The following is a 15,571-nucleotide window of genomic DNA, read 5'->3' as shown; positions in this document are numbered from 1 at the left end:
TTTGTACTGTTTGTATATTTTATTTAAATATTTAAAGACAACAAAATACATACCTGATATACAAAAATGTTAAGTGAATTTTTTTAAAACAACCTCACCCTGAGAAAAAAAAATTAATAAGCAAGTAAAATTTTTCACGTGACTCAAAAAGGTTTGCCACCTTCGATATACTTGTACTAAACTATCGGGTTTTCAAAACAAAAATTTTCCATTTCATAACCAAAGTAGTACAAAATAACCACAATTTTTCATGTAATGTTTTAAAATTATCTAATAATAAAAATTTGATATATTAAATTATTATATTGTCAAAATTAACAAAACTCGAAGAACATTTATCATCACATAAAAAATACAATAAATAAAAAGTTGTCGTTGAAAATGTCATAGATAGGGTTGAGGTTTATATGTAATAAAAAATGAAAAACATGTACATATATATGTAATTAAAATTGCCAATATATGTAGTATAAAATAAAAAAATATGTAATAAGAAAATTTTTTAATTATGTTAACATATAAAATTAAAATTAAATTCTAAATAATTTTTGAATAATATACAATTAATTGTTTTTAATTTCTAATCAGTTTAATTTAAAATATAAAAAATATAAAGATATTTTCACAACCACGCAAACGCAAATACTGACACTGTTGAAAATTCGTAAATATATTTTGTTTAATAATTGTTGAATATAAAGTATAATCTAAGATCATTAATATATAGTTCATAGCTATTATCAAACAGAAATAAATAAGATAAACTATAATTAAGTTATTAATATTTAACTATTACTTTCATATACTTATTTCCTATATGCATTATACACTAACAATTTTTACGAGTACTATTATCGAAATATAAATGTATAATACTACTAAACCACCGAAATTGTCAAAATTTACGAAATATGTAAAAAAAAAATGAAGAAATTTTACAAATAATGATAAAATATGTATTTATGACGAAATATGTAAAAACATTTTATTGCAAACCGCGTGAAATGAATTTATCATGTTTTAGTAAAAATATGTATTTACATACAAATCCCAGCCCTAGTCAAAGATATAATTATAACTTATTATAAGTTATCAGTTATCATTATGTATCTGAATTATATAGAAAAAATATCTATCGTATATATTTCAACGTTTTTGTCAACCACGACTTAATGCTACCATTATTACCTATCTACCTATATTATGATTTATTATATTTTTAGTAGGTATTCATAAATAATTTTATCAATTTGTTGTTAAGAAGCTCTGGAAGATCTCGGGATAACACTATTGTGACCACTGCCACTATTTAGTGAAACCGGCGAATTCTTATAATACCTATAATATATTAATATACCAATATGTCTTAATATACCTTTTGGCATATTATATTAATTGATCTAATTCAAGGCCATATCTGATGTGAGAGACCAAAGGGATCCAAACCCATCTAAAATATTATCAACCTTTTACAAATGTTTAAATAATTGTTGATTGTCAATAATGACATAAATATTTTGAGACATAAATAATCGTCATTTTGTATTTTGTATCGATTTATGTCATATTACAATATTATTATATAGTTTCTTATAATAGATTGTTATTGATATAGATTACGACCACTAGGTATCGATACCGGTTTACGATCGATGACGATTAATAACAAAAAATATTAATTTTTAGTAAACTATTAATTAAAAATATAATTTTAATTTTTAATATAAAATACAATCGATCACCATACTACATATTGACGAATCGTGTTCATTTTATTGCTTTGAAATAATAATTTTTGTTTGTTAAAAACTTGAAAATTCATAAACGAAAGAACGAAAAATTTAATAAATGGCAAATATAAAAACTTAAAATATTTAATATTTACTAAAAATTATTAGAATATAGTTTATATGTTACGGTAAAAGTACGAATACCGGTTAAACCTAGAATTTACCGGTAAATCATAGGTTTCGCCGACTACTATTGGTAAATGTCCGAATTTCGGTAAAACCTAGGATACATAACATCGTTTGGTCAAACCACGAATGATTTTTGTAGTTCGGACTTTTACAAACGAGATTTGGTAAATCTTAGAATAAACAATCAGTGTTAGTAAAAGTCCAAACATTTTTACCAAAGTTATTAATTACTATTATTATTTAAGTATATTAGGTAGGTATTACATCATTGACTAATATATTAGTTAGTATATTGTTTTATTATTATTATTAAGTACTAATGCAAAAATTGACATATTAAATGTACTAGGTACATTTATTACTAGTATATTATTTTTATTATAATAAACCTATGATTTACCGGTAAATTCTAGGTTTAACCGATATTCATACTTTTACCGTAACATATACATATTTTAGACCCTCTCCCAGTGGCGTAGCAATGGGTGGGTCAGTGGCCATGTTCCCCCTCCCCCATCGGCTGTATCAACTTAATATAAAAATGTAAAATATAAACTGTTATTGTTATTTGTTGATTATGTTTTTTTTAATATTTTGAGTTTGCCCCCCTCCCATTTTAAAATCCTGGCTACGCCACTGTCCTTCCCCACCGTACCAAAAAAATTCTAAATACGGCCTTGAGTCTGATAATCGTAAAGCAAAATTAGTTAGGCAGAATATCATTTCATTAGTACCAAAGTGTTACGATGTTTTACTTTCTTTTAAAAATATGACCATGATCACGGAAAGCATCGCGTTACTACAACGCTGCCAAGCGGAAACCGAGTTGGTTCGCAGTCCTTAATAATAATATAAGTAACCGCTAACAGCATCTGTGCAAAGTGTACGACAACGACCATTTGTAACTATACCTGTCTTATAGGATCTAGGTCAATTCGCAGCATTATCAATATCACATTTATCCGTTACCGGGAATTGAATTGAAAAAGTAGATACCTATGTTTTTTTTTTAATTTAACGACAGATGATAATAATAATATATTCAAATAATTTTTTTTTATTTATAAATTGTTCGCGACAACCGGATATCGTTTTATCAATAAGTACCTACTGCACGTCCTCGACTACTCGTATCTCGTATGATAATAATTATAATAATATTACATTCAATATTAATATTATTAGTTTTAACATTACGCGACATCCTTACAATGTAATACAATAATACCACAGACTATAAAATCATATAGTCTGTGGTAATACTGTCTCAATATTATATTTACTACACGTCTACTCTACAAAAAACCAAAAATTGTGCCATTGAGACATCAGCTATCATGTATTCAGGTATTTAGGTTATTATTAGTTTTAACACATTTGCTAGTTGATAAGGTATCAAATATTTAACTACTAAAGAATATTTTTGAAATAATTTCACATTTTTTTTTTTTTTGTAAAATATTCAACAAAAAAATACTTACAAGTTACAATAGTAATAATAATAATTTGTAATATACAATAATACAGTATTATACTATAATATAATATTATGATCATCGATCGCACTGGTCTTAAAATATCAGAAAACATTCAACGCAGTATTTCTTTGTTGGCAATATATTTAAATATGTAATAAATTGACACAGTAATATTGTAATAAAACTGTATTATCATTATTATTATTCATTTATTCATAATAATATTTGATCTTGAAAATATCCCACTATTTGAATTTGATAATTGGTAATTTAGATACCATAATTTCGATTTTGTTTATTGAAATTTATTTTGCTATATAGTTTTTTAGGTACATACTAATACTGTATAGTATATAGCCATATGGGTAGTAAAAACACGGGTACAGCTGTGTACTAGATGATTTTTTATTTATAAATCTTTCATTATTTCTTTTACATTATATTACATAATTGTAAATAATAAAAAAACAACGATTTTCTAAAAAAATATACTTTTACTAATTTTATCGTTATAATTTTTTTCTCTTTATATGATAACATACATTTTTAATTTCATATTCCTAATCAGAATATTATTTGTAGTATTTAGATATGCATAAATCAAATTTCGGACAATTGGTTTATGAGTTTTGATGAGCGGAGTAGTGGACCAAAATTTTGGGGACTACTCTGTGCCATTCGATTCACTTCGCTTATCAAAACTTTAAATACCTATAACGATTAACGACTATAACTCATAGTATAACTATAACTAGTAAACTACTCATTCGAAATTAAATTTTACATATCGAAATACTCAGAATAATTTTCTACTTCTGAATATGAAATAAAAAATGTATATTATCGTATAAAAAAGTGAATTCTTAAGAAAATAAAAAATATAATTTTTTTAGAATATTATATTTTTATTGCTTACCGTAATGTAAAAGAAATATTTTCCAAAAAAAAAATTAAAATTTATAATGAGTGATCATAAAAATTCAAAATATTACCTGGTATATTACCCATAGACAGAAAATAATACCTATATCACCTATTACTTTTTAGTTATTTTACCTATTAAGATTTTCATTTCTGGGTATCCCACTATATCGGTCAAAATAAAACTATTTTTGACTTTTGTATCACAAAATAATAAAAAATTATATTTGATAACATGAAATAATACGTGATAATAAATGGCGATAAGGTCTAAACTAAGACCACTAACGGTATGAACATTAAAATTTAAAATAGACTAAAGAAAATCCTAATATTCGTGACTAAGATAATAAGACGAAAACCCTTTTTACACGTTTCTATAGCCAATAACTAATAAAAATTACTAATGACAATTCGAATTAGAAATTAAAATAAACTTAACAGGTAATTTTATTTTTCATGTTTTAATTATTTTATTTTAGGAAACCTGGGTTTACTAAAGGGTTGACTATTCAAGCTCAAACAAACTCAAGATCCCCACCACTCTCCATAACTTCAAGTCCTGGATCTATTCAATCATCTAGCAGGTATGTTTTATAATGTATTTTATTATTTGCTAAATGCAATGTAATTAAATAATTTTGTTTTTCTAGTTCAAGTAGTGGTGTCCATTCGGCACCTCCAAATATGGAATCTGCAACTGAACGCAAGTATGACCCTCCATTTAGGTCCATGTCGGCGCCTGCGCCCAGTAATTCGCAACCGTTATCTTCATCTACTGAAGTGACTACTGATAATTCTGAGGAAACTGCTAGTACATGTACAGTACCCGCCAACAGCAGCGGTTCAGACCAGCCAAATAGTCCTCCATCAGAAACTGTTTATCATCCAAAACACATTCACCATCAATCATCATTACCAATTCTATCTTCAAATATTTTAAACAAACCTAGAACATTTCATAGGTCTACATCAAAGACAGAAGCTGTTAAAAAGTAAGTTTTTGTTTTAGTATACATTTTATATAAATATTAAATATATTTTAGTGAGAATCTTGAATTGGTACCTACCTAAGGTATATTATATTTTGTACCTAAATGTAAACCTTAAAACTATGCAATATTGTATTTTTAGGACTGGTCAAACTTATACCAAATAGATTTGTGGTGGAGTCCTTCCGCACACCATTCATGTTATCACTTATTTTATACTTCTAAGTTATAACTTTATGACTATAAACATAACCAATTTAATTAATATAGTAATATAGTCACAAATTATATCAATTCAATAATTAACTAGTTAACTATAACAGCTATAATGAAGCTTTTTTAAAACTATACTTACATAGAATGATGACTATAAGTCAAATAGAACTTATGGGGGCCCCTACATTCCTAAATATATCTTTAAATAATATACTGTACATACATTTTATGTTTAAAAAATATATATTATTGTTTTTCATTTTATGTACAAATTTAATTTCTTATAATAAATTGTAAATGTCTATCAGACAAGATACGCAGATTTGTTTCATCACAGATAATCTATAAATCTATCTAGAGTCAGTTATTTATTTGTTGTTATGATCTCTCACAGGTAACTTAACTAACCGACATCATTAATGATAGTGATAAAAGTTTAAACAAGTTATAATAAATCTAACATATTTGACAGAAGTAAAGTTGGTGTGATTTTGAAATTTTTTCACCAGAAATTTTTTGGAAGACTAACATCCCCAATAAGAAACTACTAAGAATAATATTAGCTATTGTTAACTGTTTTATTAATAGGTATAACTAGTTCTAGGACCAAGGCACGAATATTTGTATATTATTTTAGGAAGTAAAAAAAGATATTTAATATTGAATTTTTAAAAATGTGTTATAATAACTATTTTTATAGGAATTCGTAATTATTTTTAAGAATTTATAACTGATTTAAGTGTACATTTTTTTGGAGGGTCTAATTTTAAAATTGTAGGACTTAGCCTCATTCTCAAATTGCATTTTAAGGTAACATGAGCTGTGTTCATTAGAAAATTGTTTTAGAATAGCTTATTCTAAATATATTTTTATTTGATTCAATAATTATAATTATAAATAATCTAACAAACTTTTCATTTTTTTTAAAAATTTTTTTTAGTTTTATTAAGAGAGAAACAGCTATGTTTTTTGGACTTGATGAAGAATTTGAAGAAACTGAAAAACTTAAATGGTTAGATAGAAGAAAACGTTTAGCAACTAGAAAATATGGAGAGTTGAAAAATGAATACATTAATTCTGTAAATGAAATTCCCATAACTCAAATAGCACAGGTATTTTAACTTAATTTAGTTTAAAATATTTTGCATATTCTTTTTGTAATACATACTAATAAATAATAACAATTTTAGCCTGATGTATTACAATCTAGTCGAGATATTGATGAACGAGATAGTGCCAATCGTGTTCAATCTTTAGGAAGGAAACCATCTGTTGCTAAATTAACATTAAGCGGATTATCTTTTGTGATTTCGGTACCTATTATTTAAAATTTAGCTTAGAAAATTTTTTTTATGATGCATTTTATCTTATGTATTTTTAATTATTTTATAGAAAACACTTAGTCGTAAAAAGAAAATAATAACAACACCAAATGAATGGTCTCGAAGTTATCCCTTATCTGTCATATCTGATGCTCCAACAATTGTATCCCAAATGACTGATGACGTAATTTTTATATTAAATATATGTATTCATAGTAATATATATTTATGTATTTGCTTAAATTTTAGGTGTTTTTTGATCGACTCTCCTCGGATAGCGGCGACCAAGGAATAGAACAAGAAGTCGTGGATTCTGGTCGAAATTATGAAAGTTCAATTCGACAACATTATAAAAAACCACATCAAAGTTTCAGAAGATATTCTAGTTGGCAAAGAAATCCATCAAGAAGAGTTGAAGATGATCATATGCCAAACATTGGAATGGGTAGAATTTGGGGCAGAGTATTAGATAGAGCATTTGATAACTCTGATAGAAGGCAGTATGGAATGGGTTTTATTGGAAGAGTATGCAGGTACTAATTAAATAATTAATTTAATTAATCACAATAATTACATTTAATAAAAACATTTTAGACGTTCTTTAAACAAGACAGTCGTAAATAGAAGGGATGTGAAACAACAACTTGATGATTTAGAAGATCACAGACCATTTTTTACTTATTGGGTGACAGTAGTTCAAATTTTGGTGCTATTCTTATCAATATTTTCTTATGGTCTTGGACCTTTTGGTATTGATCTCAGTCACCAATCTGGTGCTGTAAGTACATTATTTAATTATAATTTATTTTATTAATATAATAACGCATAATACATTTTACTATGTAATATATTAGGTCATGGTCACAAGTTTATCTGTGCAAATTATTGAATACATAGAACCTTCAAATTTTTGGATAGGACCACGAGCAGTAAGTTACAAATCTATTTTATTCTATAAACATTTTTCTTTAATTTTAACCAATTCATTTTTTTTCATGCTATCCAGGCAGATTTAATACATTTGGGAGCTAAATTTGCTCCTTGCATGCGAAAAGATAAAAACATAATGAAAGAAATTGAAAAATGGCGAGAAAAAGAGAGAGAAACTGCTTGTTGTATAAGAAATGATGACTCTGGGTGTATTCAAGCATCAAAAGAACAATGCACAGTAAGATATAAATATTGTATTTCTATAATTAAAACTATTTATCTACAAATATTGTATTTTACAATTATTTGTATCAATAATTAAGTTAATATTTGAAATATTTATTACAATTAATTGTCTTACTATAGATAATTAATTATTAATTATTATTAACAGTAATATAATATCATTAAATATAAATTGTACAGAGATTGTGTCTATATAAAATATTAATGCCCATTCTAAAGATGAAATCATATAGATCAAAAACACATTTTTTTTTTATTAGTGTTGCAATAAACATATTGCGTGAACAAATTAATGTAGAGTCTATACTTAATAATATATTATATTATCATTATAAATTATATTATGTATTTTCTCTTTTGATTGTGTTGAACATAATACTATAATAGTACTTTCTATTTAATAATATAAAACAAAACACGAGTCTTTCAAAATCTATTTAATTTATAAATCTTAAGGGGTACTAGTTTTGTAGCAATTGTTTATCTCAACTGTTCTTCTGAAGCAAAAATAGTTTTTATCTAAAAATGTATTAATTTATAACTTCTAATAGCACTAGCACAACATAATCTATCTACTAAACTTTATTAATTTATTTAATTTAAAATTGTAAACATTGTTATGCTAGATTTGTCTAAAAAGAAAAATTCACTTTTTAGAATAACACTAGAAAACAACATTATAAACTATATCAATTAAAATTGCATACTTTTCTAAGAAAAATGTTTATAAAAACATTTTATTTTTGTACACATTCTCTTTATTTTATTTATATTTTAATTTCTTGTCTCTTTCTATGGTTGTACATAGGCCAGAGTAATATTATAATGTATATTATATTTTTAATTAAAACAATTAATTGATAATATTCAATTTCAGTTTATAATGTTCATAATGAATATTTAGTTAATTAAATGATAATTAGTAAAATCATCTATTTAATGATGGGTTATCTGCTAACACATGGCCTACTACTGTTTTGTGTACTACCTCCTTACTATGAATATGAGTATAGTATGAGGTATATTAATATTTTGTTTTCTACTATAGACTATAGTTTGGGTATTCACATAATTATGGTTATTGTATTATTTATAAGTATTAATGCCTGAATACTTTATCAATTGTTTAATGATAAAAAATATATGTTACTATAAATAATATCAGTTAAGTTGGTTTAGTGTCATTAGGACCATTAGGTACTGTTTTGTGGTGAATTATAGATAATTAATTTGACTAATATACAAATAGTTGGTTATAATTAATAATTTATAATCAACTTTTTAAAATGTTTGTAAATTAATTATAAAGTAAATTTTGTAACTGAAGAATCTATAATTAAATTACACAGTTATAAATAACAATAATATAAATAAGTTAATTTTATTTCATTTATTTCATTATTATTTATTTGATATTTTATGTAAAATCAGTGAATTTATTATAATTAACAATATAGACTTCAAACTATACTTTTATTTCTATGGTAGATAACTTTTTGGGAGATGAACTAAAAATGTAGTATAATATAATATTTGGTTAAAGTGGGGGCTATTATGATTATTTCCACATTTTCCCACTAACCTTAAAATTTGATTGAATAATTAATAAGGTTTTCCATCTCAATAAAAACAATATAAATCTTTTAATACTGTTACATTTATACTTAAAATAAAAGTTTTTTTTTAATTATATATTTTATTTTATTTTTTTTTTTTTATTATACAGTAAAAAACTGCAGCAAAATATAAAAAATTGTGCCTTTTTACTTTGTTTTAAATAAATTTACACAATTTTAAATATTGGTTTTAAGTTAACTTATTAGTTACTAATTTATATAGATAACAGATTAGAGGTATTCTTAAATTTGATCTCTATAAAAACTGTTTAACCAACAATTTGATAGTTTTATTCTTATCGAGTGTTTGTCTGTTTGTACTGTTTCTAATACCATCTCACAAACGACTCATGGATTGGGGTGGCGGGACTGGTGGAGGAGGAGGAGATGGAGATAAACCACCATCGGTAAGAATGTAGAATCTATGCTTGACTTGTTATGACGATGATTATTATTAAGAAGATAAAGCTTTCCAATTTTGTATATTTATTTAAACTTAAAGTTTTATGCACTTAAAATTTTTAGTTTATATTTTATTTTTAATTATTATTTTAATAATATTTATATTTTATTCCTAGTAGTATTTAAGTATTTTGTTTGTAATAAATTGTAGTTATTTATTGTTTTGTTTTAAGAGAACACCATACCTGTACATCATAACAAATTTGCGTTCAGCAGAACAATTTTTGTGATTTTAGCTTTAATATTAGAGTAAATTTGCCTTTTATAAAATTTAAAGGTAAGAATATTATCCAGAAAATTACTTATGAATTTATTGATATTATCATTTTAAAGTGGTTTATAAACATTTTAAAGTTGTAATATTTTACATAGATCGGTGTAACTCACTTTAAAATGATAATATCAATAAAAACATATGTCATTTTCTATATAATATTCTTACCTTTAAATTTGAGACAGAGACTACACTTGCGGGTATGGTGTTCTCTTAATAGATATATTTTTAGATATACTCTTATCTTTATCTCTGTTTCTTTTAATAATAGTTTTAATACATTTTTAGAATTATAGCTTTATAACTAACTGTCATAATCATGATAATTATATTTTATTTTAGACATCAATTTCTAAGTGGAAAAAATGGTCTGAAGTAGAATCAGGGCCTGGAGGAAGAATATCTGGTTCTGTTTGTGGCTTAGATCCAAAGTATGCAATTGTCTTATTAATTTATTAGGTATGTATAAATAAATTACTTATTTTTCTTAGGTATTGTGAAGCTCCTGCATCTATAGCGCCATTTGAATGGCCTGACGATATAACAAAATGGCCAATTTGTCGTAAGATGAGTGGCAGGGGTAGTGCAAGACATAGCAGTAGTTGGGGTAGTCCATTGATTCAGAAATTAACATCTGCTGAACATATGATTTGCGAAGTAATAGGGCACCCATGCTGTATTGGAATACACGGCACTTGTCGAATAACTACAAGAGAATATTGTGATTTTGTACATGGTTATTTTCATGATGATGCTTCGTTATGCTCTCAAGTATGTAATATTGGTAACTGGTGTACAAAAATTAATCATGTCAAATATATTATATATATTAAAATTAATTACATTTTTGTTTTGTAGGTTTCATGTCTAAATGACGTGTGTGGTCTCATACCTTTCTTTTCTCCTGAAGTTCCTGATCAATTTTACAGATTGTGGATATCACTTTTTATACATGCTGGGTAATTATTAAACATTTTTATAAATTAATCGTAATTTTTAAAATGTTTATCATTTAAAATTAATATTTTATTTATCTTGAAATATATAAAGTATCTATATAATTTCTACTAAGTATAAATAATTTATCTATATATTTCATTATCTACTATATCAAATAAGTTTATTACAATTAGAAGTACAATTAATAATTACAACTTTAATTATATCAATTGTATCAATAAGCTACAAATTTACTGTCTTCAAATTAAATAACAATATTTATATGTTTGATATTTTAAGTATTAAATAATATATTTTACCTAAAAATGTATATCAATGTTATAGAAAATATAGTTTTTACATAATTATCAAAAATTTCTTATTTAGTTAATTATTTTTTTGATTTTTTCAGTATTCTTCATTTAGCAACAACAATTGTAATACAGTATTTTTTGATGAGAGATCTAGAAAAACTGACTGGATCTTTAAGAATAGCTTTAATCTATTTGGGTTCTGGTGTGGCAGGTAATCTTGGCAGTGCAATATTTGTGCCTTATAGAGCTGATGTAAGTAAATTCACATTATTATTCTTTATCAATTCAAAATCATTTAGATTTTAAAAATTAATTTTTTTTAAATATTATTATATAATATTAAATTTGTTTCATTTATTTCAGGTGGGTCCAGCTGGTTCCCAATTTGGCCTTTTGGCGTGCCTTATAGTTGAAGTATTGAATTGTTGGCCTATGTTAAAGAGGCCCGAGCAGGCACTTTCAAAACTATTAGCTATCACATTCCTGCTGTTTCTGCTCGGGCTACTGCCTTGGGTAGACAACTTTGCACATCTATTCGGTTTCATTTTTGGATTCTTATTATCTTATGCATTGTTGCCATTTGTTTCATTCGGACCATATGACCGTCAGAAGAAAATCTTCCTGATATGGGTGTGCCTGTTATCTGCATTGTTCCTGTTCTTGTTATTGTTGTTACTATTCTACCTTATACCAATGTATGATTGTGAAATGTGTAGTTATTTCAATTGTATACCTATAACTAAAGACTTTTGCGCCAATCAGAATATTAATTTTAAAAAAGATGATTATACGGTATGACAAATGTGGTGGCGACGGTGCAAGACCGCGCATACGTTAGTGACAACATTTGCGAATCGTTTTGTGACTTTAGCCACCTCCTGTAAAATGCTTGAGGTACTCGTTGATATTTATGCTCCCTTTTCAGTGGTAAAAAGGAAGAATAATGAATATAATAAAATTATTATAGTTATTAAGAAATTTACTTATTCAGTTTTATGTTATTGTGCAAAAAAATCGTTAAAAATAATCAAATTGTATTATTTCTTATAAGTTATAGTATTAATTTATTTACATTAATAATGTACCTATGTTACATATTATTAGTATTGACTGAATTATTTTATTAGTATTTTATCATTCAAGTGTGAGGGATAGCTTAAAAGTCAGTGATAAATTATATTATGACTTTCAATTTTAAGTATAAGAAAATTAATTAAAAATCTATTTGGTGAATTTAATGGCTTATTGATTGAAAATTGTAATTCACACAATTCTTAACCAATACTTTAAATCATTCCTTTTTAGATTTCATAAAAATAATAATTTTCAACTTATAAAATGATTACTCCCTGTTTCTGGTACGTCATTTAAAAAAGTGGTACTTGTTTGTTGTCGCCCCGTCACTGCACCACCGCATCGCCATGTCATTAGTAATTTATCATTATTCAAATTTTTTTGAACACCTTAATAAAACTATACTAAGTAGATAATCTCTATATATCAATATAATTAATTAATTATACACAATTAATAATAATTAATAATTCATCATTTCATTTAAACACCAAGAATGATCCTTTTATATAGTTTTTTTTTTACTATTATCACTCATTTGATTTGTTAAAAATACAATATCTTCTTAATTATATGCTTCTGTTGTCAAAATTTAATCCCAGGTTTAAGTAATGTTACAGTATATAACTATCATTAAAATTAATTTTTAACAATATTTTGAAATAATGTTTTTGATAAATCTAAGTAGGTGCTTACATAATCAGTATGATACCAAATATTGAAATATACGACAAAAAATAATGATAAATTAGGTACCTATATTATAATAGTTAAAATTAAAATACAATTCAACATTTTAAATTTTTAATAAGATAATTTTTTCCATAAATAGATCACATACTAAACTTGCCTATACATATATATAATAATAATATTATAGTTGTAGAAATATACCGATCATAAATTTTGAATTTATTGATTGAAAATTGCCCATTGGTGGTTGCTTAATGGCGGAGTTATGCAATTTAATACCATAAAAATAATATATACCTATCTATGTAAAATAAAATTGGTTATAGATTCAAGAAAATTTTAATTATTAATATCTTAATTTGCAGAGTAAATTATTTTCTTATATTATTATATTTAATCCAATTTTTGAAAAATGCAATTTTATTATTTTTAAACTAATAAATACAAATATATTATACAGGAAATAACTAGAAAAATAAAATCATTTTAACTCTTATTTTTTTTTTTTTTTTGTACATTATGTTAAATTTTTGCGCACAAATACATAATGTGTAATACAATAATTAAAGATTATAGTAATTGGAGCATTACAGATCACATTAATATGTTTTTATCTAGCAAAAATAAATGACGATGTCTTGAATTAGATACTTACAGTCCAAAACATTTTGATTTAAATTTTTGTAAATAAAACGATTCTACTTTCCAAAAAAAGTATAAATATATAATAATAATAATCATAAAATATATCTACAATGTAAAATGTGTACGATATAACTTTTTCTAACACTTAAAATAAAAATTCTTTTTTTTATAATTTTTCATTTTAATGTAAGAAAAACCCAACAACATTGAAACGCAGCTGAGATACCTTAAATTTTAGTTAATATATTGTAAGTTTTATTAGTGTAATGCTTCAAAGTTCAAACACTGTGCAAAACAGTATCCGCAAATTTATCCACATTTTTTAATCATCCCCCAATATGGCCCTGTTCGTGCGCATAATAATATTCTATATTTTGTATAATTGTGTCTTATAGGAATAATATTGTAATATTGTATCGGCTGTCGCGTTAGGTATACCGTATACACAGTACAGATAATTCATGTATAATTCATAATTGTACAGTTATCGTATACTCGTGTCTAATAATAATATAAATAACCATCAAAATCATTTTATTTTTCTGAATTTTCAGGGTAAAATCCTCAAAAAATCTCACAATTGCTTTCGACGATTTATTTATTCATTAGTTTTTTTTTGTTTTGCCCACCGAACATTCTCTCCGTTTCGTCACACACCGCCTTATAGATCTTCGATTATTATGTATAAGCGTACATCTTAATGTAATAGTAGTATCCAGTATAATAAATTAGGAGTACTCGTAGATCGCTGTGGTAGGATAACAAGACCATGATGATGATCTATGTCCTAGGAGGTTCCCTCATCGTCGACAACCTGTAATGACTGTAACAATTGCATATTATATTTTATCATCGAAATATGCGCACGTCCGCTTTATAATACCTATAATAAATTAAAATATTATACTTTTAATAATACGCACGTTATATGATGTTATTATAATATTAAGACTGTTTAATGATAAAAAAAAATTGTACGTACAATAATACTTGTACAGTTTAGATTATATTGTATTAATAATAATTATTATTATAATTAAAAATTGAAACAAACGTCGAACTGAATTCGTACAAGGGGAAAATGTACTATTACCTATTATTGATAGATATAACTATGTAATTATATTATTTTAAAACCATTGTATCATTAATAAAATCTATCCTCGTTATAATAACATTATCGACGAGGCTGACGCGTCGACGTGTCCTCCGATAATGCATTTTATATCAATTTTAAGCATTAGTTACGGACATCATACACCGTATAACAATAATATAATATTAACAGTCTTCAAGTATATTTTTGAAACACTATTATATAATAATTTTAAACATTTAAAACAGAAATCTTACATTTGTATTCGCAAAATAATTTTATTTTACTCATCGTGTAGGTACCAATACTTACTTCCTAGGTAACGTTGTACTATTACTATTCATGCGTTCACACAAATCAGTCGGTCCTTTTGGAAAACTAAATAAAATATAAGTATAAAATTGTTCGAAAAATAAAGAGATAAAGAAAAATAA

The 15,571-nt window shown here is 25.1% G+C and overlaps 1 protein-coding gene across 2 annotated transcripts in view; it reads left to right on the top strand.

Moving 5' to 3' along the window:
* Positions 1–13,780, top strand: part of LOC113548203 (inactive rhomboid protein 1) — a 64,986-nt gene extending 51,206 nt beyond the window's left edge. Inside the window, exons 5-19 of one of the 2 annotated variants that reach the window (XM_026948956.1) lie at positions 4,801–4,905; positions 4,972–5,313; positions 6,467–6,638; positions 6,717–6,839; positions 6,919–7,032; positions 7,098–7,381; positions 7,443–7,626; positions 7,703–7,777; positions 7,855–8,016; positions 9,964–10,047; positions 10,719–10,807; positions 10,868–11,147; positions 11,235–11,335; positions 11,728–11,881; positions 11,993–13,780. In XM_026948956.1, the coding sequence (XP_026804757.1) occupies positions 4,801–4,905; positions 4,972–5,313; positions 6,467–6,638; positions 6,717–6,839; positions 6,919–7,032; positions 7,098–7,381; positions 7,443–7,626; positions 7,703–7,777; positions 7,855–8,016; positions 9,964–10,047; positions 10,719–10,807; positions 10,868–11,147; positions 11,235–11,335; positions 11,728–11,881; positions 11,993–12,427 (2,704 nt within the window). In that variant the 3' untranslated portion in view covers positions 12,428–13,780. The remainder of the gene's footprint in view (positions 1–4,800; positions 4,906–4,971; positions 5,314–6,466; positions 6,639–6,716; positions 6,840–6,918; positions 7,033–7,097; positions 7,382–7,442; positions 7,627–7,702; positions 7,778–7,854; positions 8,017–9,963; positions 10,048–10,718; positions 10,808–10,867; positions 11,148–11,234; positions 11,336–11,727; positions 11,882–11,992) is intronic. The other variant, XM_026948957.1, reaches the window with a different exon arrangement.
* Positions 13,781–15,571: the final 1,791 nt, after the last annotated feature.

Source organism: Rhopalosiphum maidis, chromosome 4 (genome assembly GCF_003676215.2).
Source record: "Rhopalosiphum maidis isolate BTI-1 chromosome 4, ASM367621v3, whole genome shotgun sequence".
Classification (NCBI taxonomy): Eukaryota; Metazoa; Arthropoda; class Insecta; order Hemiptera; family Aphididae; genus Rhopalosiphum; species Rhopalosiphum maidis.
This window is presented reverse-complemented; position numbering and strand designations above follow the sequence as displayed.